Raw genomic sequence first — 25,964 nt, forward strand, 5'->3', positions numbered from 1 at the left:
TGGACACGGTTCTCCAGCTGAGGGCAACCATGCCTGCCTGCCTCTTTCCTACGACAACCTTTGCCATGTCCCCGTGTGGCCTCAGAGCCCGACCCCCCAGATCCTGCACAGCCGCACGACCCCGGCCAGCTGTCCCCCAGGGCGGAGTGCTGCGTTTAGGTTTGGGTGTGTTTTTTGCCTTCCTACGTGTGATACTTTGCATTTAGCTTGACTGAACTGAAGTGAATCAAAATTGAATTTCAGCTTGTTAATTTGAATTCAGCCTGCCAAAGTGCTTGGAACACCGCCCCTTCCGGTGCAACCTGCAAATGGTATACGCATGTTCCCCTCCATCAGCTGTCAGAGAACCTATGTAATAGCACCCGGCACCGGGCAGACCCACGTGGGACCCCATGAGACACAGCCACACGGTCAGCCAGTGAGCCACTGAGCCCTGTGCTTTGGGCGAGGGATTGCAGCCCTAGTCAGTTCACCGACGCCCACACTTAGCCTGGGTGGCAAACATGGCAGAGGGACTTCAGGGTGGAGAAGGGCACAGTACGGCACACTGGAAAAGAAAAGCCCCTCGACACATACCAAAGGAGGGGTGTGCTGGAGAATGAGACAGGGTGTGTGTGTTTCTGGCTAGTTCCCTGCAAACATCTGCTCAGTGCGCAGCAGCTGTCGGGCAGGTCGACAGAATGTTAGCAACCATCAGGAACGGGGTCGAAACCGAGACAGAAAACACGGTAATGCCGCTAGATAAATGGTGGGCATGCCCACCCCCTGACTACTGCACAAGGTGCGGCGGCACTGGGATGGGTTCAGCCAGGAGTCCTTAAAAATGATTTGGGGTATGAAACAGCTTCCTTTGGAGGAGCGATTAAAGACTCGGCCTGTTCATCTGGAGAAGAGACAAATTGCCCACCCCCCCCGGCAGCCCTGCTAAGGGGGGGGGGGGGAGGGCGAGAAGCGAGAGCTACGTGGTCATGCCTGGGGCGGAGACAGTGACCAGAGAAGTGTTTACCCCGCCACATAACACGCATGCCAGTAATTTCCCAAGGACACTGACAGGTTTAAAACAACCCAAGGGAAGTACTTGGCCAGGCACCGCCCAGAGCCGTGGTGCGACACGCCTTGCCGGGCCGTTGTGAAAGCCAAACGTATAACGGGGTTCCAAAAAGAATGTGCTACGTTCGGAGGGCAGGGCCAGCCATGGTATTAGGCAAGCTGGCCATGGACACGGGCCCATGCCCTGGGTGTCCCAAAGCGTCTGGGTCTCGGGAGGAGTCACGTGATGGGTCCCTGTTCTGTTCACTCTGGGGCGCCTGGCATTGGCCATTGTGGGCAGACAGGAGCGTGGGCCAGCTGGACCGCTGGGTGGACCCAGTCTGGCCGTTCTTAGCTCATTTAACAAATTAGCCTTTCACCTGTGCGCTCGCTCGTTTGGCTCACGAGCCAGTAATTATGTTGCGTAGCTGGTTGTCATTAGCGGTTCTAGGGAAGACTAAAGCACACCAGGTAGTAAACACCTTGGCCATTTGGAGGTCATCAGCTGTTGGGGCCCCTTCCCCGCTAAGGGCCCCCCCCCCCCGCCTAACTTCAGCTTTTCCTTGCTCCTAATGTTTTTAAAGAAACTTCTTTTGCTGCCTCTTTGTCCCGTGCTAAGTGTAACTCGTTTTGAGCCTTAGCCTGTCTCATGTTATCCCAGCATACGACCGGGTCAGATCAAAGATCCATCTGGCCCAGGGTCCTGTCTGCCGACGGTGGCGATCCCAGGTGCCCCAGAGGGAGGGAGCACAACAGGGAATCCTCACACGATTCCTCCCGTCACCCATTTCCAGACAAACAGAGGCCAGGGGCACCATTCCAACACATCCTGGCTAATAGCCATTGAGGGATCTATCCTCCATGAATTGATCTAGTGCTGTTTTGAACCTTGTTCAAGTGCTGGTCTTCACCACATCCTCTGGCAAGGAGTTCCACAAGTTGCCTGTGTGCAGAGTGAAGAAAAACCTTCCCTTTGTTTTAAACCTGCTGCCTATTCATTTCAAGTGGTGACCCCCCCAGTGCCTGTGCTATGAGAAGCAGTAAATAACACTTCCTGAGTTACTTTTTCCACCGCAATCATGATTTTAGAGATCTTCCGTAGTTGTTTCTTTTCCAAGCGTATTAATCCGTCCTCCTCAGGAAGCTGTTTCACACCCTTAATCACTTTGTTTGCCCTTTTCTGAACCGTTTCCCACTCTCACACACCTTTTTCGAGAGGGGGCGAGCGGGACTGCATTTCCGATGGTTTCTGTCTTATGCTCTAGTCTATGCCGTTCTGAATGAGTCTCTACAATCTGTTTGCTTTTCTGACTGCTGCTGCGCGTGAATGCTCCACAGTGAGGCCAAGATCTCTCTCTCTTGAGTGGTAGCAGCTACTTTACACCCTATCATTTGATATGGATAGTTGGGATTCTGTTTTCCAGTGTCCCTATTTGCTGGTGCTTTAGCAATGTGCCTAGATTTCCATGTTAGATCTATGCTGGGGAATGCCAACCCCTTGCAGACTCACACCGAAGGCACCCACCTGGGACAGCTCCCTCCACCACATGCCCTGTGAAAACCTCCTGCTGAAACAGGGGCCGGTTGTCATTCTGGTCCACCACCACAATCTCCAGGTCGGTGGGGTCTTCCAGGGTCGCGCCCCCCAGGTCCAGGGCAAAGGCCCTCAGCTGGGCAGGGAGAGAATGGGAGTCAGCCACAAGTCCTGACTCCTTGCCAGGAGCACCCCGCAGTGCACGTCACGTCCGACTAACTGGTCCTGGGGGTTGGGCCAGTCCCAGCTGCTGCCAGCAGGCAGTGCTATAGGGAACTGTGCTGAGCGGTGGCTGTACAGAAAACAACTTCTCCCAGCAGGAGGTGCTGTGGGGCATTACAGGACGGGCCGGCTCCACGCCAGGCTCCCAGCAGGAGGCGCTGTGGGGCATTACAGGACGGGCCGGCTCTACGCCAGGCTCCCAGCAGGAGGCGCTGTGGGGCATTACGGGACGGGCCGGCTCCACGCCAGGCTCCCAGCAGGAGGCGCTGTGGGGCATTACGGGACGGGCCGGCTCCACGCCAGGCTCCCAGCAGGAGGCGCTGTGGGGCATTACGGGACGGGCCGGCTCCACGCCAGGCTCCCAGCAGGAGGCGCTGTGGGGCATTACGGGACAGGCCGGCTCCACGCCAGGCTCCCAGCAGGAGGCGCTGTGGGGCATTACGGGACGGGCCGGCTCCACGCCAGGCTCCCAGCAGGAGGCGCTGTGGTGCTCCCCAAGCTAGAACATGGCCTCCCCGCTGTCTGGGGGTGTGTGTGCATCACACAGAAACGAAAGCAGAGGAGGCTGAGCTGCATGCTTGGGGGCGAGGGGGAGGCTAGGGCGGTGGGTAAGCAGGGAGGGGCCCTTACCCGGAAGCGGTCGTTCTTCTCCCGGTCCAGCATGGTGTTGAGGAAGACCTTCCCGCTGAACTTGTCGATGGAGAAGATGCCCAGAGGTTCTTCGTCCACACCCGGCCCCTTGATGCTGTAGATGACGCCCCCGGGCAGTTGCTTATCTGACTTAATCTGCCAGAGGAAAGAATGCCAATAATCCACAGATGGGCAATAATTTTTGATTGGGGGGGTGGGCGTGCCAAGAATTTGAAAAGTGCTTGAAGGCCAAACTCTTCCGTGATATTAATGGAGGAGCTGCAGGGTCTGGGATGGAGGTTGGGTTCGGAAGGGCGCTTGGGGTAAGGAAGAGAACTTGGGTGAAGGAGGCGGTTGTGACCTGGAGCACTGGACTGGGATGCAGGGGGTTGGATTGTGATCTAGGGCAGGGAACTGTGGTACAGGAGGGGGTGCAGGGGTTTGGGTTGTGAGCTTGGGCAGGAGGGGACTGTGATCTGGGGCAGGGGATTGGGATGCCGGACTTGGGAGGAGATATGGGTGCAGGAGGGCAGTAGAGGATTTGGGTATGTGGAGTGGAGGGCAGAGGGTCGGGGAAGGGAGGGGCTGGGGTGCCAGAGGCAGGGTCTGGCCAGGAGACTTACCAACCAGGTGCCCATTCCTGAATCAGCCTCCCTGCCTGCCCCGCCTCCGCACAGGCTGCAGACAGGTGCTCTGTGACTAACTACGAGCCCCTTGTGCTTCGTGGCTGCCTGTTATTGAAACCGGCGGCTCCCATTGGCCAGTTTCTGGCCAGAAGCCGGCCAATGGGATTGTGCTGGGGGTGAGAGAATCTCCTAATGCTTTCCCTCCTCCCCTCCGGACTCAGTTTTAAATGTGAAATAGCCCCGCAGCCATGTTTCTGAGTGGCGTGTGGGTGGGGCAAGGCAAGCGGGGAGCCTGCCCGGGGCTCCCGGCTCTGATGGCTTGGTGATCCGGATTCAGCCTGCAGGCCGTATTTTGCCCACGCCGGCAATAATCTCACAGGGCTGGCACCTCTTGCTTGCCCCCGTCCCCAGCCAGGCCCCCTGGGTCCCGTGCAGGCCCCACCATCCTAGGAGCAAGAGGCCTGAGGGGGGTGGCTGCTTGGATCAGCCCCCGAGCTACCTTGCTGCCCTGGCCACCCCTGCACGTCACCAGAAGGCGGGCCAGGCTGGGAGAGGGCGTGCCACCATGGAGTGTGTGTGTGTGATGGTGGGTGGGGGTGGATGCTGGGGGCTGGGTGTGGCAGGGGCAGAGGCTGGGAGTGGGGGCCAACCGACACCCCTGCCCCTCAGGCCCGGATGTGGGGTGCAGCCGTGAGGTGAGAAGAAGCCCCGTCTGTGTTTTTCTGCCCCTGCCCGCCCCATGGCTGCTGCCCAAGAGCTGCGCTTGCCAGGCCGAGCGGGGGTTGTGTGGGGCGCAGCCCAGCTCTGGCGCCCTGGCCCCTTGCACACAAGCCCTGGGGCCCAGCAGCGGGTACCTGCACCAGGAGGTGGGGGATGCGCTTGTGGTTCTCGGACACGCTGATGGGCGGGATCACCCAGGCCCTCTTCACCCTGCTGGGCCCGGCTCGCTGTCGCCACGGATACAGGCCCAGGGGGCTGTCGGGGAAGAGGTTGATGCCCTGTTGGGACAGAGGCTGAGGTCAGACACTGGCTGGCTGGCGCCCCCCCCCGGGCTACCCCCCCCCGCGCTCTGGGGGCCCGTGAGTGGCAGTGGGGCGTTCGGCGAGGGCGATGGGCCGGGTGCAGACAAAGCGAACGGCCCTGGGATCGGCGCAGCGGTGTTGGTCGCTGCCCCTCGCCCCGGGGTGCCAATGCCAGTGCGGTGGATGGGGGGACAGGCTGCGAGGCGAGAGCCGTCTCTTCCCCGTTCAGGCTGTGCTGCCAGCAGGGAAGGGGGGGGCCCGGCTCCAGAGCAGGGGGGTGCTGGGAAATCCAACCCTCCAGCGCACTGGGGTGGGTGGGGGGGGGTCTCTCGTTAGTGGGAAAGCTGCAGCAGCGCCGTGTTCCCATGTATTGCCTAGGCAACACCCACCCCCTCCACGGGGAGTCCCCTTGCCCACGGTTTCCTCGGTGCAGAAATTCACTCCATGGGCCTGAGCTGATGGGACAGGTCAGGGCTGCCGGAGGGGACACCACTGCCAGCTGAGAGCGCAGCAGGCTGGATGTCAGACTCCTTCAGAGACACCCGCAAGGACACCCCAGCCAAGAGCCCTCAGCTAGCCGGCTGCTCTGATGGTGCCGTTTTCCTGCCAGGGCACACACGTTCCGGCCAGCTGAGCCAGCAAGCAGCCACAGCGCCCGTAACGGGATGCTAAGCTAGAGGATACTGGTCCCCTACTTGATGGCACGGTGTGCAAAATACCTTATTTGCAGCTAATCTGACCACACCTGGCAGAGCATCAAAGGATGAACACACCTGGCTGTGCATGAGCCAGCTCTGTGGCCGATCCCCATCCCGTGCAGAACGACAGGACATGGCGTCCAAAGTAAATCAAGACCAGACCGAAAACAAGACTCAGAGGGGTGGCCATGTGAGTCTCACTTTCCAAACAACAGACTTGTGGTGCCTTACAGACTAACAAATATATACAGAGAGAAAATGGCGACAAGGTTGCATATGAAAGGCGCAAAGCCTCACAGCTGTAGGCTTTATAAGAACACCGTGTGCATGTGTGACGTAGTGGGGGTACCTGGCTGGTTTCTATGCTGCTGGCTCTGGGGTAACCCCCACTGGCTGCCGTGGGTACCACGACCCAGCAAAACAGGATGAGTCACTATGCAAAGGGACCTCTCAACTGGTATGGCCAGACACCCCCCATGGAGAGGAACAAAGGAAGGTGGATGCTGCCCTGGCTGGGGGGCAGGGTGGGAAGAGAGTTGGTTAGTTGCTGTCTGGGAGCATGGAGGAGACAGCCTAGGGAAAGGGGCTGGAGTTTAGGGGCCCAGTCTCCCCCATCTCAAGGGGGCCTGAGGCATCCTAGCCCAGCTCTGTGACCAGATTCCATCTGTGCTGTGCTGTATCCTGGAGAGGCAATAAACTTCCTCTATTTCACCGGCTGGTGCAGTCTGTTTGTGCCATTTCGGGGTGCAGGAGACGGGGGACCCCCAACGCGCCGTCACAGCATGGCTTGGACATTGTGAGTTGGGGAACACACAACATACAAATAGCCCAAACAGGCTGGTTAACAGATGACAAACTTTTTGCTGCAGGTCAAACGGAAGAGCGATTTAACCCTAGCCACAGCTATGCAGAGCGCAAAGCACCCTTAGGGTGAGACAGGAAACCCAAGAGCAACATGTGAAACGTAAAACACAAAAAAACTAGCTTAGAAGCCATTAGCAGATGCACACGGAGCACTGAAAGTCATTGCCACGGGCCCCCGAGGCAGGGAGAGCGAACTCCTCTCCAGTTCTCTGGTAGCTGAGATGGTCTGGAGCGGTGGTTCCCAAACTTTTTTATCCTGTGGACTGGCAAACTCATTCAAAAACTTTTGGCAGGCCGATAGAGAAACATTTTCTTTGCAGATTCATTATAGCAGTAATAGAAATGTAGCCGTGTTAGTCTGGTGTAGCTGAAGCAAAATACAGGACTATGTAGCACTTTAAAGACTAACAAGATGGTTTATTAGATGATGAGCTTTCTTGGGCCAGACTATTTGATCTGAGGAAGTGGGTCTGGCCCACGAAAGCTCATCATCTAATAAACCATCTTGTTAGTCTTTAAAGTGCTGCATAGTCCTGCATTTTGCTTCATTATAGCAGTGAATTTTAAGAGTCCACATGTTATTTTACATTGCAGCTGTATGCACACACTGCATGTCATAACGGATATTTTGTATTATTATTATTCCTCTTCCCCCAACGTAGTCACTTTCCACCTTAAAAGCACAGTCATTGGCTAAGCAAGGACAGTCTCACCAAGCCAATCATCAAGGCATGGGCATGGCCTGGCATTGTGCCGCAGCCCGGCAGCCAACAGTTCGCGGCCCAGCACCAGTCCACGCACAAGTGGTTGAAACCCACTGGTCTGAGGGGGGGTGTGACGGCGCGTTGGGGTCCCCCGTCTCCTGCACCCCGAAATGGCACAAACAGACTGCACCAGCCAGTAGAATTGAGGAAGTTTATTGCCTCTCCAGGATACAGCACAGCATAGATGTAATCTGGTCACAGAGCTGGGCTAGGATGCCTCAGGCCCCCTTGAGTTGGGGGGAGACTGGGCCCCTAAACTCCAGCTCCTCTCCCTAGGCTGTCTCATCCATCCTCACAGACAGCCACCAACCAACTAACCAACTTCCAGCCCTGCCCCCCAGCCAGGGCAGCATTCCCCCTTCCTTTGTTCCTCTCCATGGGGGGTGTCTGGCCCCTGGCTCAACAAGTTTGGCATTACCTCTGCCTAGCGAGGTTTTCCCTGCTGGGTCTTGCTCCAGACAGCAGGGGTCACCACAGCCCAGCAAGTACCCCCACTACGTCACAGGGGGTCACAGAGTTTGCTTATACACCCCAACTGTTCATCCAAAGATCCTTCCATGCTCTCCCGGGTCTGGCTGGGGCGAGCTTACATTTCTGCCGCCTAGTGGCCTAGCTGTTTCAGATTCCATCACGCTGGCAGGCTGGGAGGAACGAATTCCAGCCCACATACCCGAGCGGCGGACAAAGTCATCTCCCACGAGAGGATGCGTGGCCAGCCAGCCAGCCAGCTGCGCGGCCCGCTTACAGCTGTTTGCCACACCACACCGTTCCGGGAGCTGCCTCCAATTACAGGCGATCAAGAGCCATTGTGATGCCCAGATCCTGGCTGGAGAATGCAAAGGAATATTCAAGGCAAGACAATTGACTGGAAACTTGATCGGGGCGCTGAGGTCACAGTCTTCTCGGAAGCAACTTACAGTCACCCGCAAGCCTGCCCGAAGCAGACGTTCCCCCGCACGGCTCTCACTAGCGCTGGAGGGACTCTGAACCCCTCGGCCAGGCCTCCTCCGAGACGTGCAAAGCCCAAAGCAATGTGTTCATTGTGTAGGTCAGAGATCCACCCACCGCCAGCCTGCCCCGCCGCCGCGCTACCCAGCAAAGCAGAACTCAGCGGAGTATTTGTTGCTGGCACGGTGGAAAGCGCGTCCGTACGAATCACTGGAGAGGCAACGCCGCACCATGCCAGGTGCACCCCCCCGGCAGGACTCCTAGCCCCCTATGTCATCGGTTACAGAGAATGGGCTGGATTGGCATAACTGGGAACATCGCGGTGCCAGCAGCCTGGGGTGCCCTCCCCCCCACGGTACCGGTCATCACGAAAAATGGGAACACACCCAACGGTGTAGCTAAGACTTACTGAAGCAGCCCTGGGGATAACATTGGGCCGGTTTCCTCCCCAAAGGGAAAGCCCCTACAGTCTTCTCCAAGGTGCATGCTTCACGTGGAGTCTGGAAGTGCCAAACGGACTTTTATCTCCGCCCCCTCCCCCCTGCGATTTTGCTGTCCAAGGTCGCCTCTTTTGATTGCCAGAGCCCCTGAGCTGTCTCCAGGAAAGTGGAGCTGTGCATGAAGCCACGTGACGCTAGTTTCATCGGAGGACACTCTGACAGAGCGCAATGAAACCCTCAGCAAAGTGCTAAGCCTGCTCATAGAATCACACCGTCCCAGGGCTGCTAGAGCCCTCTGGAGCCACGGAGTCCAGCCCCCTGCCCAAAGCAGGACCCATCCCAACTCCATCATCCCAGCCAGGGCTGTGTCAAGTTGGGACTTAAAACCGCTAGGGATGGAGATTCCACCCCCGCCCTAGGGAACCCATCCCAGGGCTTCCCCACCTGCCTAGGGAAATAGTTTTTCCTAATCTCCAACCTAGACCTCCCCCGCTGCAACTTGAGCCCATTGCTCCTTGTTCTGCCACCTGCCCCCACTGAGAACAGCCTCTCTCCATCCTCTGTGGAACCCCCCTGCAGGGAGTTGCAGGCTGCTCTCAAATCCCCCCTCACTCTTCTCTCCTGCAGACTGAACAAACCCAAATCCCTCAGCCTCTCCTCGTAGGTCATGTGCTCCAGCCCACAAATCATTCTGGTCACCCTCCGCTGGACCCTCTCCAGTGCGTCCACATCCTGTCTGTCTGGACTGAAGCTTTGGAAAAGATTCAGAAAAGGGCAACAACAATGATGGGTTTGGAACAGGTCCCATATGAAGAGAGATTAAAAAGACTTGGAATTTTCAGCTTAGAAAAGAGGAGATTAAGGGGGGGGTATCATAGAGGTCTATAAAATCATGACTAATGTGGAATAAGTGAATAAAGAAAAGTTATGTATTTATTCCCACACTATAAGAACTAGGGGTCACCATATGAAATTAATAGCCAGCAGGTTTAAAACAAACCTAAGGAAGATTTTCTTCACTCAGCTCACAGTCCACCTGTGGAACTCCTTGCCAGAGGATCTGGTGAAGACCAGGACTTTAACAGGGTTCAAAAAAGTGCTAAATAGGTCCATCAATGGCTATTAGCCAGGATGGGTAAGAATGGTGTCCCTCGCCTCTGTTTGTCTAGAGATGGATGAGAGGAGGGGGATCACGTAATGATGCCCTGTTGTGTTCCCTCCCTCTGGGGCATCTGGTATTGGCCACTGTTGGCAGACAGGACCCTGGGCTAGATGGACCTTTGGTTTGACCCAGTCTGGCCATTTTTATGTTCTAAACAAGGCAAGGGGCATTTTCCACCCATCTGTTGCCAGACATGAACCACATCTTGTTTTTCCCCTGCCCCCTGCAGAGAGCAAGAGAGAGGCAGTCAGCCTTTGATGCCCTGGGAACGCAGGTGCGCTGCCTGTCCCTGACTCTACCATAAACAGAAACCAGACAGTAAATGGGCTAGCTGAGGACCCGGGGCCTCCCGCCGCCCTGATGGCTAGTACCAGTAATTGACACGCCTGCACTGTCCCAGGAGAGGAATCTTCGCCCATCACATACCAGAGGTGCCCATTGTCTGCATTTTCCCAGGTGTGAATTATGCTTTGCACCCTTCGTGGGAAACTTGGCATTCAAAGCCATTTTTCCTAATTGGCCACTTGAGACCAGGAAGAAGCCTACATGACCCAAGGGGTATAAAGAGGGGTTTAGTAGCCCACCCCATTTGAGCTCCAATCATCTATGCAGGTATTGATTGACTCCCGAGGTCTGTGGGACGCCCAACCTTGCCCTGCTTCTTCCCGAGGGATTGAGAGAAAGACGCTGGCCACACCAAGCCTGGAACGCAGGGGTGAGAATATATACCTGCTAGGTGTCTATTTGCATGCCTTTAATAAGAGCTCAGAGAACCAAAAGGGTTTCATGGTACCTGTAAGTGACTTATGAGTGTAATTTCTGTCCTGTCCTTTGTAGTGGCTGTGTTATCTGGAACACAGCAGTAGCATTTAACAGCTAAGTTTACACTGTAACAATAAAATAGTAACTGTTTAAGCTGTGATCTGACTCCTTTACGTCTAGACTGGCATGATTTTCCAGAAATGCTTTTAACGGAAAAGTTTTCGGCTGATTTTCCAGAAAAACTGGCCAGTCTAGACACAGCCCTTCAGTTGCTGTAACAGAACCAAGCACAATTTTATAAAGAACTCCAGCCGGTCATAAAGGACAGATATAGGGAGAGCTTGAGCGTTGGATCGTGTCACTTCCAGGGGACAGATCCGTGGGGGCATCTCTCAGCCTCCCCAGGCTGCCCGCTGTGAAGGGATCGTATATCCTAGCAGTCAAAATCTGAGGTGTAATAGGCTCTCCCTGTAAACTCTGGGGCGTCTGTCGGCCTGTTGGCTGCCCGCCGCTAAGGGATCCCGATCCTAGCGGTAAAGACTCGGACGTTAAACTCCTCGGGGCGCCTGTCGGTCTCACCTAGACTGCCCACTGCGACGGGGCCTTAAGTCTCAGCTGTTGAAGACTCGGGTGTAACACACACATGCACTGCCCTCACCATCGGCTGACACCATCCCAAATAAAGATTATGGGACAGCCAGTAAAGCCAGAACCAGTCCTAGCCCTGAGAAAGTAAAAGCAATTTGAGAATTGAATGCACCAGCTCATGTCCCAGACTGAGATGTATGCCGGGACGGGTAAATTACTTTGAGTCAATACCTACAAGACCATTCTACAGTGACAAACCCCCGAACGAAGGCTGAAGTCCAACAAATCTTGGGTACGATAGCTTCCAAAAATGAACTCAACAGCTGCAGTAAACAAACCCCCAGCGGTCAGGGCAGATGCAAGCAGCTATGGCGTGGGTGGCACATTGTTGCAAACCCATGGCTCTAAGTGGAGCAGAAAAACACCCTCCGCTGATGGAAAAAGGACCCCTGGCAAGTGAATGAGCATGTGAGAATGCCAGATACTGCACGGCCTGGATTAGTTCACAGCTCACCTGCTTACTGCCAGCAGCAGCGGAAAAGCCCTGGATCAACACCACTGAGCTGCCAAGATCTCTTGATAAAATTCATGCAATTCAACCCAGAAGCTTAAGATGTTCCTAGGAATATCTGGCCGCAGCGACCACGCTGCCTCAGAACCCAGCATCACACCCTACTCCCCGTGGGCTGAAAGATGAGCTACTGGTGCGTGTGTATGCGAGGGGCACACACAGACTTGTGGCATAAAAGAGACTCCGCCAGCACAAAGCCACCTCGACAGCCACGCAACGTCAGGCAGTTCGGAGTACCACGAGGCACGGCTGGCTGCACGTCTGAAAGAGGCGACACGCCACTACTCTGTCACGAGTGGACAATGAAATGAGCCAAATAGATTTGCGATGAAAAGCGATGACCTGGTCATTCCAAATGAAAGGGGAGGAGAAACCATAAACCTCCTCCGTGAAGGGCACCAAGAATGAACTAAATCTAGGGCTGGCGGAGACCTCAGGGCTACGTCTAGACTGGCATGATTTTCCGGAAATGCTTTTAATGGAAAAGTTTTCTGTTAAAAACATTTTCGGAACAGAGCGTCTAGATTGGCAGGACGCTTTTCCGCAAAAGCACTTTTTGCGGAAAAGCATCCGTGGCCAATCTAGACACGTTTTTCCGTGGACCACATAGTGGACCACAAGTTGAATATGAGTCAACAGTGTGATGCTGTTGCAAAAAAAAGCAAATATGATTCTAGGTTGTATCAACAGGTGTGTTGTAAGCAAAACTCGTGAAGTCATTCTGCCGCTCTACTCTGCACTAGTTAGGCCTCAGCTGGAGTACTGTGTCCAGTTCTGGGCGCCACATTTCAAGAAAGATGTGGAGAAATTGGAACGGGTACAGAGAAGAGCGACAAGAATGATTAAAGGTTTAGAGAACATGACCTATGAAGCCAGGCTTCATGAACTGGGCTTGTTTAGTTTGGAAAAAAGAAGATTAAGGGGGGACATGATAGCGGTTTTCAAATATCTAAAAGGGTGTCACAAGGAGGAAGGCGAAAATTTGTTCCTCTTGGTTTCTGAGGACAGGACAAGGAGTAATGGGCTTAAAGTGCAGCAGGGGAGGTTTAGATTGGACATTAGGAAAAAATTCCTAACTGTCAGGGGTGTCAAATATTGGAATAAATTGCCAAGGGAGGTGGTGGAATCTCCCTCTCTGGAGATATTTAAGAACAGGTTAGATAGACATCTGTCAGGGATGGTGTAGACGGAGCTTGGTCCTGCCTGGAGGGCGGGGGGCTGGACTCGATGACCTCTCGAGGTCCCTTCCAGTTCTATTATTCTATGATTCTATGATTCCGCAAAAAAGCCCCGATCGCCATTTTCGCCATCGGGGCTTTTTTGCGGAAAAGAACTCTCTGCTGTCTACACTGGCCCTTTTGCGCAAAAGTCTTTAGGAAAAAGACTTTTGCCCGAACGGGAGCAGCATAGTTTTGCCACAAAAGCCCTGACAATCTTACAGGAGATCGTCAGAGCTTTTGCGGAAATTCAAGCGGCCAGTGTAGACAGCTGGCAAGTTTTTCTGCAAAAGCTGATGATTTTACGGAAAACCTTGCCAGTCTAGACACAGCCCAGGAGTTGAGTCCAGCCCCCTGCCCAAAGCAGGACCAACCCCAACTCAATCATCCCAGTCCCAAGCTGGGACTTCAAAACCTTCCACCCCCTCGCTAGGGAACCCATCCCACCCTCCTTCGGAAATCGTTTTTCCTAATCTCCAACCTAGACCGCCTCATGAGAAATGCCATGGACAGGCCAAGCAGTTTCGAGACAGTGAGGACCAGAAGTAGTGGCATGTGACCATGGCCGAGCTAACAGACCGACACACACAACACAAAGACCCTTTAATAACAACACCTCCGTCAGACAGGTCTCGGAAGGGACCAGCTGCAGATTTCAGAGACTGTCGGGACGATATTTCTAGCTCTACAGAAATAACGTACGTGAAAGATATACGATGCTGCAGTGCTATTGGGAAACGAACGTGCACTTTCGCTCACTTGTGATGGCCAAAGGACCACCCTACCCTGCAGCAGCGTGTCAGTCATTCTGGAGGAAACAGGATTTCGATCATGCGCCTAGCAGCCAATGGGAAGACGGGGCGTGTGTTACAGAGAGCCAGGACAATCCTACAGCCGGGCCGAGTGAGTGACAGCTCCATCCAGCAGCACGTGGCCAGACGTGAAGCGAGGAGCCAAACTGGATAAAGAGGCTAAGTCAGGGGTGGGCAACACTGTTCCATGGGGGGCCACTCCAAGACTTTGGAAAGTGGTGGAGGGCCGCACTCTTCCAGGATATGAATGGAGGGGCGGGGTCTGGGATGGAGGTTGGGTGCAGAGGGGAGCTTGGGGTAAGGGATGGGGGTGAGGGGGGTGAATGGAGTCTGGGAGGGCATTTGGGTGAAGGAGGCAGCTGTGCCCTGGGGCACTGGACTGGGGTGCAGGGGGTTGGATTGTGACCTAGGGCAGGGGATTGGGGTACAGAAGGGGTGCAGGGGTTTGGGTTGTGAGGGGACTGTGATCTGGGGCAGGGGATTGGGGTACAGAAGGGGTGCAGGGGTTTGGGTTGTGAGGGGACTGTGATCTGGGGCAGGGGATTGGGGTACAGAAGGGGTGCAGGGGTTTGGGTTGTGAGGGGACTGTGATCTGGGGCAGGGGATTGGGGTACAGAGGGGTGCAGGGGTTTGGGTTGTGAGGGGACTGTGATCTGGGGCAGGGGATTGGGGTACAGAAGGGGTGCAGGGGTTTGGGTTGTGAGGGGACTGTGATCTGGGGCAGGGGATTGGGGTACAGAAGGGGTGCAGGGGTTTGGGTTGTGAGAGGACTGTGATCTGGGGCAGGGGATTGGGGTACAGAGGGGTGCAGGGGTTTGGGTTGTGAGGGGACTGTGATCTGGGGCAGGGGATTGGGGTACAGAAGGGGTGCAGGGGTTTGGGTTGTGAGAGGACTGTGATCTGGGGCAGGGGATTGGGGTACAGAGGGGTGCAGGGGTTTGGGTTGTGAGGGGACTGTGATCTGGGGCAGGGGATTGGGGTACAGAAGGGGTGCAGGGGTTTGGGTTGTGAGAGGACTGTGATCTGGGGCAGGGGATTGGGGTACAGAGGGGTGCAGGGGTTTGGGTTGTGAGGGGACTGTGATCTGGGGCAGGGGATTGGGGTGCCAGACCTGGGAGGAGCTATGGGTGCAGGTGGGCAGCAGAGGATTTGGGTATGTGGAGTTGGGGGGCAGAGGGTTGGGAAAGGGACGGGCTGGGTCAATGCTGCTCCAATACTGCCTCTGGAGCAGAGCCCAGAAGCCCAGCAGCAGATGGACTAGCAGCGACCTCCACTGGTGCAGCAGGTTCCCTGCTTTGGGATGGGGCAGGGTACCAGAGCAGGGAGTCCAACCTGTACATGGCAGGAATTCCAAGGGGGAAAGGGGTCAGGTGGGGGTGGGGCTGGCATGGAAGTAGGTGGGGAGCTTGGGGAAGGGGTCAGGTGGGGGTGGGGCTGGGGTGGAAGGAAATGGGGGGGCTTGGGGAAGGGGTCAGGTGGGGGTGGGGCTGGGGTGGAAGGAAATGGGGGGGCTTGGGGAAGGGGTCAGGTGGGGGTGGGGCTGGCATGGAAGTCGGTGGGGGGCTTGGGGAAAGGGGTCAGGTGGGAGTGGGGCTGGGGTGGAAGGAGATGGGGGGGTGGGGAAAGGGGTCAGGTGGGGGTGGGGCTGGGGTGGAAGGAGAGGGGGGCTTGGGGAAAGGGGTCAGGTGGGAGTGGGGCTGGGGTGGAAGGAGATGGGGGGGTGGGGAAAGGGGTCAGGTGGGGGTGGGGCTGGGGTGGAAGGAGAGGGGGGCTTGGGGAAAGGGGTCAGGTGGGGGTGGGGCTGGGGTGGAAGGAGAGGGGGGCTTGGGGAAGGGGTCAGGTGGGGGTGGGGCTGGGGTGGTGCACGGGTGGGAGGAGGTGGGGGGGCTTGAGGAAAAGGGTCAGTGGGGGGCTGGGGCGGTGCAGGGATTTGAGCACCTTTGGGGCCCAGAGGAAGCTGGTGCCTTTGCCGCCCACTGCCCTCAGCACCTGTCAGCCCCAGAGCCCCAGTGCAGGATGAAAGCCCTGCCCCACCTTCCTCCCTGGGCTAGATCCAGGCCCCCGCCTGTGAGGGGCAGAGGCTAGGAAGCGGCTGCCCGGACCAGAACGCGAGCCCTTTGGGGGGGCCCAGGGAGCGCTGCCTGGGGCAGAGAGGGGTCTGGAGGGGCGTTTCAGGCAGGGCTGGAAGAGGGAGCTTTCTCCAGCTCCCATGGGGCACAAGGACAGCAAAGGGGGTGTGTGACAGGGCACACTCTGGCCTCGGTGCCCCCGCCGGGAGCCGGACGCCCCAGGGCCTTGGACAGGGCAGGAGCTAGTGATGCGGAGCGAGGGCACCAGAGCCATGGGCAGGCAGAGTGTGAGTGTGTGTCTGTACATGTGAGCCCTGGGGGTGTGTGGGAGGGGGCTGGGGTGTGTGTATGTGTACGTGTGAGCCCTGGAGGTGTGTGGGAGGGGGCTGGGGTGTGTGTGTGTGTACGTGTGAGCCCTGGAGGTGTGTGGGAGGGGGCTGGCGTGTGTGTGTGTGTACGTGTGAGCCCTGGAGGTGTGTGGGAGGGGGCTGGCGTGTGTGTATGTGTACGTGTGAGCCCTGGAGGTGTGTGGGAGGGGGCTGGTGTGTGTGTGTGTGTACGTGTGAGCCCTGGAGGTGTGTGGGAGGGAGCTGGTGCGTGTGAGCCCGGGGGGGGGGGGGGCGAGAGGCTGGTGTACAGCGCGGGTGGGGGTGCTGCACTGCTGCAGGGGTGGGCGCTGTTCCGGGGTCCCGGTACCCGCAAGAGCTGGTGGCCCCATCACCCCCTGGCCCAGCTCACTCTCTGGGGGTGAAGCAAAGGCTCCTGCCCCGGCCAGACGCAGCGCCCATTGCTCAGGCGGGCTGGGAGAGGCTGCTCCAGGCTTGGTTCCCACAGGCCCGGGGCAGCGCCAGCCCGTGGCTATAAATAGAGGCCAGGGGCTGGGAACGCGCCGGGATGGCCGGCAGCTGGGCCGCTCGGGCTCACCCCAGAGAATCCCCAGAAATCACCGGCCAGAGGAGCCGAGGGGCCCGGTGTGGGGCCCGCACTCGGCTGCCTCCGCAGCTCAGAGCCCCTTGGGGCGGGCGGGGGATGGGACCCCCCCCCAAAGGTATTTCCTGAGGAATCACTGGAGCCCCCCCCCACCTCCACCCCCACGCGGGGCTTTGACAAAGTTGAGGGAAGAGTAAGAACAGACGGCGCTGGAGAGTCAGGCGCTGGATAGGGCCCCCTGCTTAGCTCTGCCAGTGCCCCTCTGGTCTGACCCCACCCCCCATTATCCCTGCCCTGTGCCCCCCAACTCTGCCAGTGCCCCATGGGTCTGACCCCAGCCCCCCCATTATCCCTGCCCTGTGCCCCCCAACTCTGCCAATGCCTCTCCGGCCTGACCCCACCCCCCATTATTCCCACCTTGTGCCCCCCAACTCTGCCAGTGCCCCTCCGGCCTGACCCCAGCCCCCCATTATCCCTGCCCTGTGCCCCCCAACTCTGCCAATGCCTCTCCGGCCTGACCCCACCCCCTATTATTACCACTCTGTGCCCCCCAACTCTGCCAGTGCCCCTCGGGTCTGACCCCAGCCCCCCATTATCCCTGCCCTGTGCCCCCCAACTCTGCCAATGCCTCTCCGGCCTGACCCCACCCCCCATTATCCCTGCCCATGGCCCCCTCTCAGCTCTGCTTACCCTCCCCCCCCCCCGGCCTGATCCACAGCTGCCCCATTCCCAGCCACGCTGGTCCGGAGCCCCGCAATGCCTGCGTTCCTGAGGCTGCGCCCTGGCCGTGGCGGGGGGGACCTTGCTGCCCTGCATTCAAGACCCAGAGAAGCTGTTTGTTGCGTCACTGACTCATTCCTCCAGTTCTCAGCCCAGTTTCGGTTAAAAAAAAAAAAAAGTTGCCCCGGGGCTGGGCACAGGAGTCCTGGGGTCACGGCGCCGGCTTTCCCGCCACCAGCCGTGGCCCCGCACCCCAGAAGAGACGCCCTCCCTCCCCTAAGCCCGGCAGCACCGGGGGGCCGACCCCCCCCTCAAGAATGCAGCTGGTCCCAAGGGACCCTCCGTCCAACGCCCTGCCCATCTGGCAGAGTCACTTCTCCCACGAGGGCCCCCCAGCCTGGGCCGTGGGTGCGGCCCCCAGCGCCATGGGCCCATCCTGCCCGGAGTCAGGGGATGGGTGTGGCCAGCGCTGGGGCCGTGTCTGACACAGGAGGCTGCTCCCGAATCCTGCGGGGAGGAGTGGGAAGGACAAGACAGCGCGTCCCTCTCCCCCGGCTCTGGAATGCAACAGCTGGTCCCTGCCCGGCACCCCACGGGCTGGGCCGGTCTCCAGTGGCAGCCTGCTGGTGGGGGCTGGCCGCATGGCTGTGCATCTCCACAGCTCGGCTTGGGAGGGGGCCACTCTCCCGTGCCCCCGGAAGCGGGTGACGGCTGGGCAGAGCACGGAGACGCCAGCCGCCCAAGGCCAGGGACAGCCAGCACAGCGGGGCCCTCGCCCTGGCCGGTGCTACCATCAGGCATGGCCCGACCAGCGTCCGTAACACCCCCACGGTGCTCTCCTTGCAGGGGGGCTGCTCCCGTGCCGATCAGCGCTTGCATCCAGCCACCCCGATGGGCCGGTCCTGGCCCCGAGAGCCCCCCCCCGCCTCACCCAGTCCCCAGGGCTCCCCGGCTGGCACCTAGCCATGCTTCCTGCCTGCTCCCTGCTTTTTACAAGGGCCCCTTCAGGGAGACTGGGTTTGCTTTGCTGGGGGGCGCCTTCCCCGGAGCCAGCCGGCCGTCTTGGGGGGGAGCCCAGCCAGGGTTGCAGCCGCACAGCGCCCTGGGGGGCACCTGCCCAGCCCCTTCCCCTGACAGGCTGAGGGAGCCACCGCAGCGACCTGGGGATGCGCGCGGGGGCCACTCTGTGCCACGTGCCAGCTGGAGCCGGCGAGGGGGGCGGGGGCAGGCGCTGGCCAGGTGCCCGCTTGTGCTCTGCCTCGGCCTGGGAGAATCCCAGAACGGAGATGCTGCTGCCACAGTTCCCAGGGTCCCAGAGAAGCCAGGGCCAAGTCCCTTGGCTCCCAGCCCTGGCGTGGGCACCTGGCAAGGGCGGGCTCTCTCCAGAGGAGCCGCTGAACAAGGGTTTGCCCCTCCGAGCACAGATATGGAGGTGGGGGGGGGGGGGCTCTTTAGGGCTTGTGCACAAGAGACAGTCCAAAGCCACTGCCTGGCTCCGATGTGTCCTCGCACTGGGGTTACCCGCCACGGCAGCGAGCGTGTGGACAGCGGGGAGGTGCCCGGGCCGGGGTCCGACCAGCCAGCCCTAGGGCTGCACCGTAGGCCCGGCGATCCAGGAGCAATGGTGGGATGCACAGGCGGGGCACCTCCCTCCCCCCGCCTCCCGGCAGCAGCCGATGGACCCAACCCGGAAACCCTGCACCGTGAACCGCCGCCAGCCGCCCAGCTCAGGGAAGCCCCAATATGGCCGCCACCAGACCACCCAGGCCTTCCCAGGCTGTCCGAGTGCTGCAGGGGAGGCAGTGCTGGCGGCGCAGCACCTGGCCTGCCACGCTCGGGTGCCCACGTGGGCCGGGCCACGTGGTGCCTCAGGCTTTGCAGTGTCGTGGGCGCCACTGGACCCGCGAGGCTCTCTTGAGAGGGCTGCCCACGCGTGGCTCTAGCTCGGCTCCCCTCCTGGACCCGGCTCCGCCGTAAGCCTTCCCCCGGCCACGCCTGCTCAGAAGACCACCTGCCCCCCTCAGGCAGGGAGAGGCCTGCGGCGCTGAGAGCCCGTGTAGCCAAAGGCACGGCGGTAGCCCAGGAGCTGGACGTCCTGGCCTTGCGGCAGCCCTGCAAGGAGCCCCGGACGCGGGCCTGGCTCACGGCTGGGGTGGGCTCGCCCCGCCCTTGCTGAGCCCCGTGGCTGCGCGGAGGGGCAGGCTCTGAGCTCCCCACACCTGCTCATTCATTTCTTCGGCCAGAGGAGACATTTTTGGAGCGAGCATGAATTCGACCTTTGACCCTTCCAAATATCTCTGCCCCCCGCGTTCCCCCCGCAGGCCTTCGGGCCCAGCTTGGGATTCCAGTGGGACAGCTGGGCAAACAACCCCCCTGTGGCTAGAGGAGGGCTGGACCCCTGCCCCGCCCGCCCCGCACTCTCCTACACGGCCTCACACCCACCATCCCACATTTCACGGCTCCTGCCCCTTCGCCTCGCTCGCTCCGGCGCCGCCCCCTTGCCCGCCGGGCGCTGCCAGGCAGGGCCGGGCGATGGGGAGGGCTGCAGGCCCAGGGGCCAGGTGGTACACGTGGCAGTGGGTACAGTCCTGCCCCCTGGATTTGCCTTCCCACTGGAGCCCTTCGTGGGGCTCCGGCCGCCAGAGAGGAGGCGGCCGGGGACGGGAAGGGCCCCAGCTCTACCAGCCAGCACCAGCGCAGGGAGGGAGCCTGGTTCCCACATCCGCCCCCCTCCCGGAACGGCAGCCCAGAGGAACGCTGGGAATGGGCGCAGCTGTCCAAGGAGGGCCCTCCGCCTGGGGGCGTATAAATAGCTGCCACCACTGTCCCCTGGCCACAGCGGGGAGAAGGCAGCTGAGCCTGGCTCCTGCCGAGCGGGGCGGGGCAAGGGGGCAGCTGTCCTGGGGCCCGGCCGTTCAAAGGGGGCTCGGGGCTGCCCCCTACAGTGGAGCCTTTAAATCTCCGCCGGAGCACTGTCCCGGCGCGCTCCGGGCAGCACTGCGGGCTGGGGAGGGGAGGCAGGGGCACTGTGCCGCATGGTCCGGGCTGTATTGAGGGCTGGCTGGCCCAGCCCCGCCCCTTTCACCGGAGACCCCGCCCCTTCCGGGAGCATGGAGCCCCCCTTGCATGGGGCCCCCAGAGGCTGTCAGTGCCGCTGCCCCAGAGCCAGGCCTCTCTCTGGGGCCATGCCCCTCCTGCCTCTCCCCAGCGGAGGTGCAGGGTATGTCTACACTGCAGGCCCACGCCCGCAGCAGGCCGGGGTCGGCTGGCTCTGGGCTCCTGGGCTCGGGCTGTGCTGCGGGGACGCCAGGCAGTGCGGACGTGCCCAGAGAGGCCTCCTGCCGCAGTGGCTGCTGGAGAAAGGCGGGTTGGGTCTGACCAGCCCCCCAGGCTGGGCTGCTGCGTCTGGCGGGGTCGGGACTGTGGGGCAGCAGCGGAGCTGGGTGCCCGGGGGCAGGTAGAGGGGAGCAGTGGGCTGGGATTGAGGGGCCTCAGCCAAGCTGGTGGGGCCCTGAGGGGGGCTGTCTTGCACGTCGCTGACTCCCTGCTGGCTGCTGCCTGGCCCAGTGGCTACCCGGGGGGGGGGGGGGGGGGGGGGGGGGGGGGCTGTGGGCTGAGCAGATTCGGGAAGCATGTGGCTGGGAGGGGGGGACCTTGTGGGGTGGCGGAGAGAAGAGGGTGCTTGGCATGTGGTTGGGGGGGTCTTCATTGGCTCTATGCTTCAGCCTTGCAAACCCGCCTGCAATTTGCCAGCCCTGGCACCCCTCTGGCCAGCCTCCCCCCCCATGAGGGGATGGGCCAGAGGGGCTGATATTTTTTGACCTGCCATGGCTCGTCCCGCCCTGCTATGGCGCCCTTCCCACCCTGCCGGGTGCGCCATACCCAGCGGCTCCTGCCCCTCCAGGCAGAATTGCAGGGTTATCCATCGGCTCCTGCCCCACCCCATTCGGCACAGCCCTGCCCCACACCCAGCTCAGCAGGGGCCTGTGGAACAGGGATCAGCTTGGGAGAACCTTGTAAGGAACTGCTAGCGACCTGCCACAAGCTACCGGACCAGATCCCCCTGTTCTACCAGATCCCCGCGGCTCCACCAGATCCCCACAGTTCTACCGGAGCCCCGCGGCTCCACCGGATCCCCCCATTCTACCGGAGCCCCGCGGCTCCACCGGATCCCCCCATTTCTACCGGAGCCCCGCGGCTCCACCGGATCCCCCCACTTCTACCGGAGCCCCGCGGCTCCACCGGATCCCCCCATTTCTACCGGAGCCCCGCGGATCTACTGGATCCCACCATTCTACTGGATCCCTGCAGCTCCACCGGATCCCCCCAGTTCTACCAGATCCCAACACCTTTGCCAGACTCTTCCCAGTTCTACCAGATTCCCACAGCTCCACCACACACCTCTGGTTCTACCAGATCCCCATGGCGCCCCACCCGATCCCCAGATCCACTGCAGACAGAAACCTCTTGCAGGCACCCACAGCCCCCCGGCTTGGCTCCTTTGTGCACATACGTACACTGCCCAGGAACCCCCCACGGCCGCAGAGCTGCTGCCCGGGTGCTCCGCGAGATTTTGGCCGCGTGGGAACGCGCATGGGCACACAGGCAGTCAGCCTGTCCCAGGGCGGGTGCATAAGGCCCAGCGTGCGTGCGGGAAGGGGATGGCTGCACACTGTGTGTGGAGGAGTGTGCGGAGGGGACACGCTGATGGGCCTGGCTCACTGGCACAATGCTCTCCGCTCAGGCCGGGCTGGGGGGCTGGGGGGCTGGCAGCCTGTGGGTGGCCCTGCAGTGCCAGCTCCTGCTCCCTGGGTGCGGGCCTAGCCAGGGAGGGGGAGCTGTGCAGCAGGGCCACGTGGTGTGTGGCACAGCGAGCGCCCGCGCGGGCGAGGCCCTGGCAGCGCAGGCACAGCTTGCATGGCTCACTCTGCTCTGCTTTGGCCCAGCTGCCATTCCCAGGGGAGGGGCAGGGTGAAGGGGCTTGTTTTGACCAGGAAGCCTGAACAGAGCTGGCTGGGAGGGAGCGCGCCCACCAGCTGCTGGCCCATCTGCCTGTTCATCACTGGAGGCTCAGCCCTTTCCCTTGGCTGGGGAACTGCTCTCAGCCCCCAAGGGCACCAGCAACATTTGCCAAAGGACGGGGAAGCTGGCTGGAGAGGGGGGGAGAGGGTGTGTTGGGGGCATGCAGAGGGTGGCTGGGGGCAAGGAGCAGTGTGCTCTTTAAGCTGTGCACTTTAGGCAGCCACCCAGGAGAGATTTAAATGCCACCCAGCTGATTAGCAGAGCACCCACAGCTTGTGTGTCTGCTGGTGGTGCACATCTGCACATGCCTTGGGTGCATAGAACAAAATGCATTCCACACGAGTGGAAAAAATTAGAGGGAAACATGGTGGGGAACAAACCACCAGCTCTCTGGGGCCAGGACAGTCTGGCACTATAGGCTCCCTCACTCTACCATAATACCCCTAACCACATGCAGTGCCTGGAACTAAGGGCTCCCGGGCACTACCGTAATACACCTAATAATGTACAGTGCCTGGCACTAGGGGTTCCCACGCACTACCGTAATATATCTAATAATGTACAGTGTCTGGCACTAGGGACTCCCAGGCACTACCGTAATACACCTAATAACGTATCGAGTAGCTGGTTTTCCTGGGCACAAGTAGTAAATCACACACATACCCAAGCCCACACCTGCTGCAGAGGACTGGAACTGGGGCCCCTCCTGGAACCCCAAAGCCCTGAATGCACACCAGCTAACACCCGGGGGGCTGGGCCCGGGGTGGAGAGCTCCTGCCCGTGAGAGTTGCCCAGATGCTGTGGCGAGGGCCCCAATACAATACCCTTAAGGCCACTCGTCACCACCTTGGGAGGGGAGCAGGCCTGGCCCCCGGAGGCATGAAGCCGTGAAGGCCCCTTGCAACAGATCTGGTTTCACAACAGCATAAACAGCCCAAGAACTCCAAGACCCCGCCCCCCCCACGGGAGCTGCATTTCCCGGGGAGGTGGCAACGGGGGGCCCCTCCGTCTGTCCAGTGCATTCAATCCCTTCCCAAGCACAGGGAGCCCGGCCCTGCCATCACCCGCTCCCAGCTGGGCCTGCCAGGAGTCCCCAGAGAGCTGGCATGTTGGCATGAGCCCTCCCGCTCCCAGGCAGGCTGCTCCAGCCCCCCTGTGCTCCAGGCTGGGACTTCTGGAAACTCCCACTTAAGAGGGGTTCTGCTCTGGGTCCCGGCCCCGTCTGCCCAGCCCCCCGGGCGCCATGTGGTGGGTGCCTGTCCTCCCCTCCCATCCTGCCCCGGGCTCTGAGTGTAGGCGTGGGGCAGATGAGTTCCCCTCAAGCCGTTCCTCCAGCTAAAGCCCGACCCTGTGGGACTCTCCCAGCCTCCTGGCTTAAACCCCTCAGCTCCTCTCCACGCAGGGGCTGGCGCTGTGAGACCCCAGGCCCTGGAAGCCCTAAAGCACCGAGTCCTTCCATGGGCCACGCCCCAGGGCGCGGGGCCAGGGCTGGGCCCCGGGACACCAGCCCACGCAGAGCTGCCGGCCCTTACCTGAGCCCAGATTGGCGCCAGGAGGCAGAAGACGAGAAGGCAGGGGGTTCCCATCCCGTCCGGTCCCTGGGCTGGATACGCTCGGAGAGGGAGCGACCGACTCTCGTGTGAGGCGCTTTCCCCTCCGGAGCTAAAATAAAACGGTTGTCTGGCTGAGTGACAGCACATGTGCTGTGCAGGGGGAGGGGGGGCATTAGTGCAGGGCGGGGGGAGAGCAGCTGTCCCCATTACACAGAGCTCAGCCGGGGGAGGTCGGATATCACCCCTGCACTGGGGAGGGGGAGGGTTAACACTTTGTGTGTCAGCTCCGAGCTCCGTGCCAGGCCCCGGCTGGCGCCTTTGCCAAGTGCCAGGCAAATGGCCGCTCGCCAAGAACGTGGTGCCAGGCTCACGCCAGTCAGCTCAGGCGCCCGCCCAGCGGAGCCCCGGCCAGGGAGATGCCAATTTTGCTCCCGATCAACAGGCTAACCCGTCACCACCGGCCCTGGCTCGCATCTGTGTTTGCTGAGCCCCGGCCAGGCACCCATGGAGCTGTGGCCGTGTCTGGGGCCTGCCCTGGGTGAAAGGCCTCTCCAGTCCCAGGCCTCACAGCCACCCTGGGCACTGGGTTCAGTCACAGCACGTCACACGCTGGCCTCAGTTTCCCCGAAGCTCACGCTCGCCGTGCTACAGCCACCCCCGTCGATGGACAGCGCTGCGGATCCGTGCCAGCGGGCAGGCCGCTGCGTCCTCTCCGTCAGCAGAGGCCCGCTTCCCGAGCAGTGCCATGGCCGGGCCGGGGTCTGCACAGCATGGCCTTCGGCTCCCCCCGAAGCCCTGTACCACTCCAGCTCCCCAGTGCTCCAAACCGGGGCTCGCAGCACAGCCCACGCCACACACGCACAGCTCTGCCCCGGAGACAGGGCAGCACAGACAGCTCCCCCTCCCTTGCAGACCCTGCCGCCTTCTCAGTGCCCACCTCAGACAGGGAGCCTGGGCTGGCAGGGCCTTCTCCCCCTGGCCCCAGCTCTGGCAGGCGAAGGATGGCTCCGAACAGCTGCGGACGGTGACTCAGAGAGCCGCCCGCCCAGCCAGAGGGAGAGGGGTTGCGTCTGGGCGCGGGGGGGGGGGACAGATCCAAGGGCAGGGACAGGTGGTGGAGCTGTGTGGGTGCGACAAAGCCGGCACCAGGAGTTGCTTTTGTTTATTCCATGCCGGCCGGAGGATCTTCTCATCCCTCCACTAGGGCCTCTGTCCGTCCAGCCCAGGGGGGCCGGGGTCAGCCGCTCGAGGAGAGTGGGGTAGCGCCGCTGCTGAGCACCCTGGCCAGAGGGGAGCTCTCTCCCCTGGGATCGGAGCTACACTGCATCCCGAGAGTGAAGGCCAAGTGCCCACACGTCGCTGGCCAGCCCCAGGCGCCTGGCTGGGCTCCCTGGACGGTCGCTCTGGCGCTGGGCCGGCCCGTTGGCAGCATGGACAGAAGCCAATAGTCTTGGAGGAGGGGTACGGCTGGCTACCTGCCTGCCTCAGTATCCCCGGCTGTGCCATGTGCCAGCGCTCACCATGGCCACTGCCACATCCTTGGGGTTCACCCCGGCAGGGCTGGCCCTAGACTGAACGATGCCCTGGTAGAGGAGCATCTTCGCGCCTCTCCCCTCCTCTGTTAAACTTTTAAAAACATCTTTCATGGCAGTTGTATCCCCTTTCATGACTGTGATGCACAATTTGCACGCACTAATGTGTCCCTGTCTTACACGACACTACAAGTGCACGCTAGGATCTGTAAAGTCATATTCACTCATGCCACGTAGGAAAAAAAATAG

The 25,964-nt window shown here is 60.3% G+C and overlaps 1 protein-coding gene across 1 annotated transcript in view; it reads right to left on the reverse strand.

The window, feature by feature from the left end:
* The window catches only part of CDH15 (cadherin 15), a 33,958-nt gene extending 9,121 nt beyond the window's left edge, over positions 1 to 24,837 (reverse strand). The window contains 5 exon segments of the mRNA XM_075939849.1: positions 2,555 to 2,699; positions 3,416 to 3,571; positions 4,896 to 5,039; positions 24,163 to 24,292; positions 24,819 to 24,837. Of these exon segments, the coding sequence (XP_075795964.1) occupies positions 2,555 to 2,699; positions 3,416 to 3,571; positions 4,896 to 5,039; positions 24,163 to 24,216 (499 nt within the window). The 5' untranslated portion in view covers positions 24,217 to 24,292; positions 24,819 to 24,837.
* Between the last annotated feature and the right edge of the window lie 1,127 nt (positions 24,838 to 25,964).

The sequence above is a fragment of the Pelodiscus sinensis genome, chromosome 12 (assembly GCF_049634645.1).
Source record: "Pelodiscus sinensis isolate JC-2024 chromosome 12, ASM4963464v1, whole genome shotgun sequence".
NCBI classification, from domain to species: Eukaryota; Metazoa; Chordata; order Testudines; family Trionychidae; genus Pelodiscus; species Pelodiscus sinensis.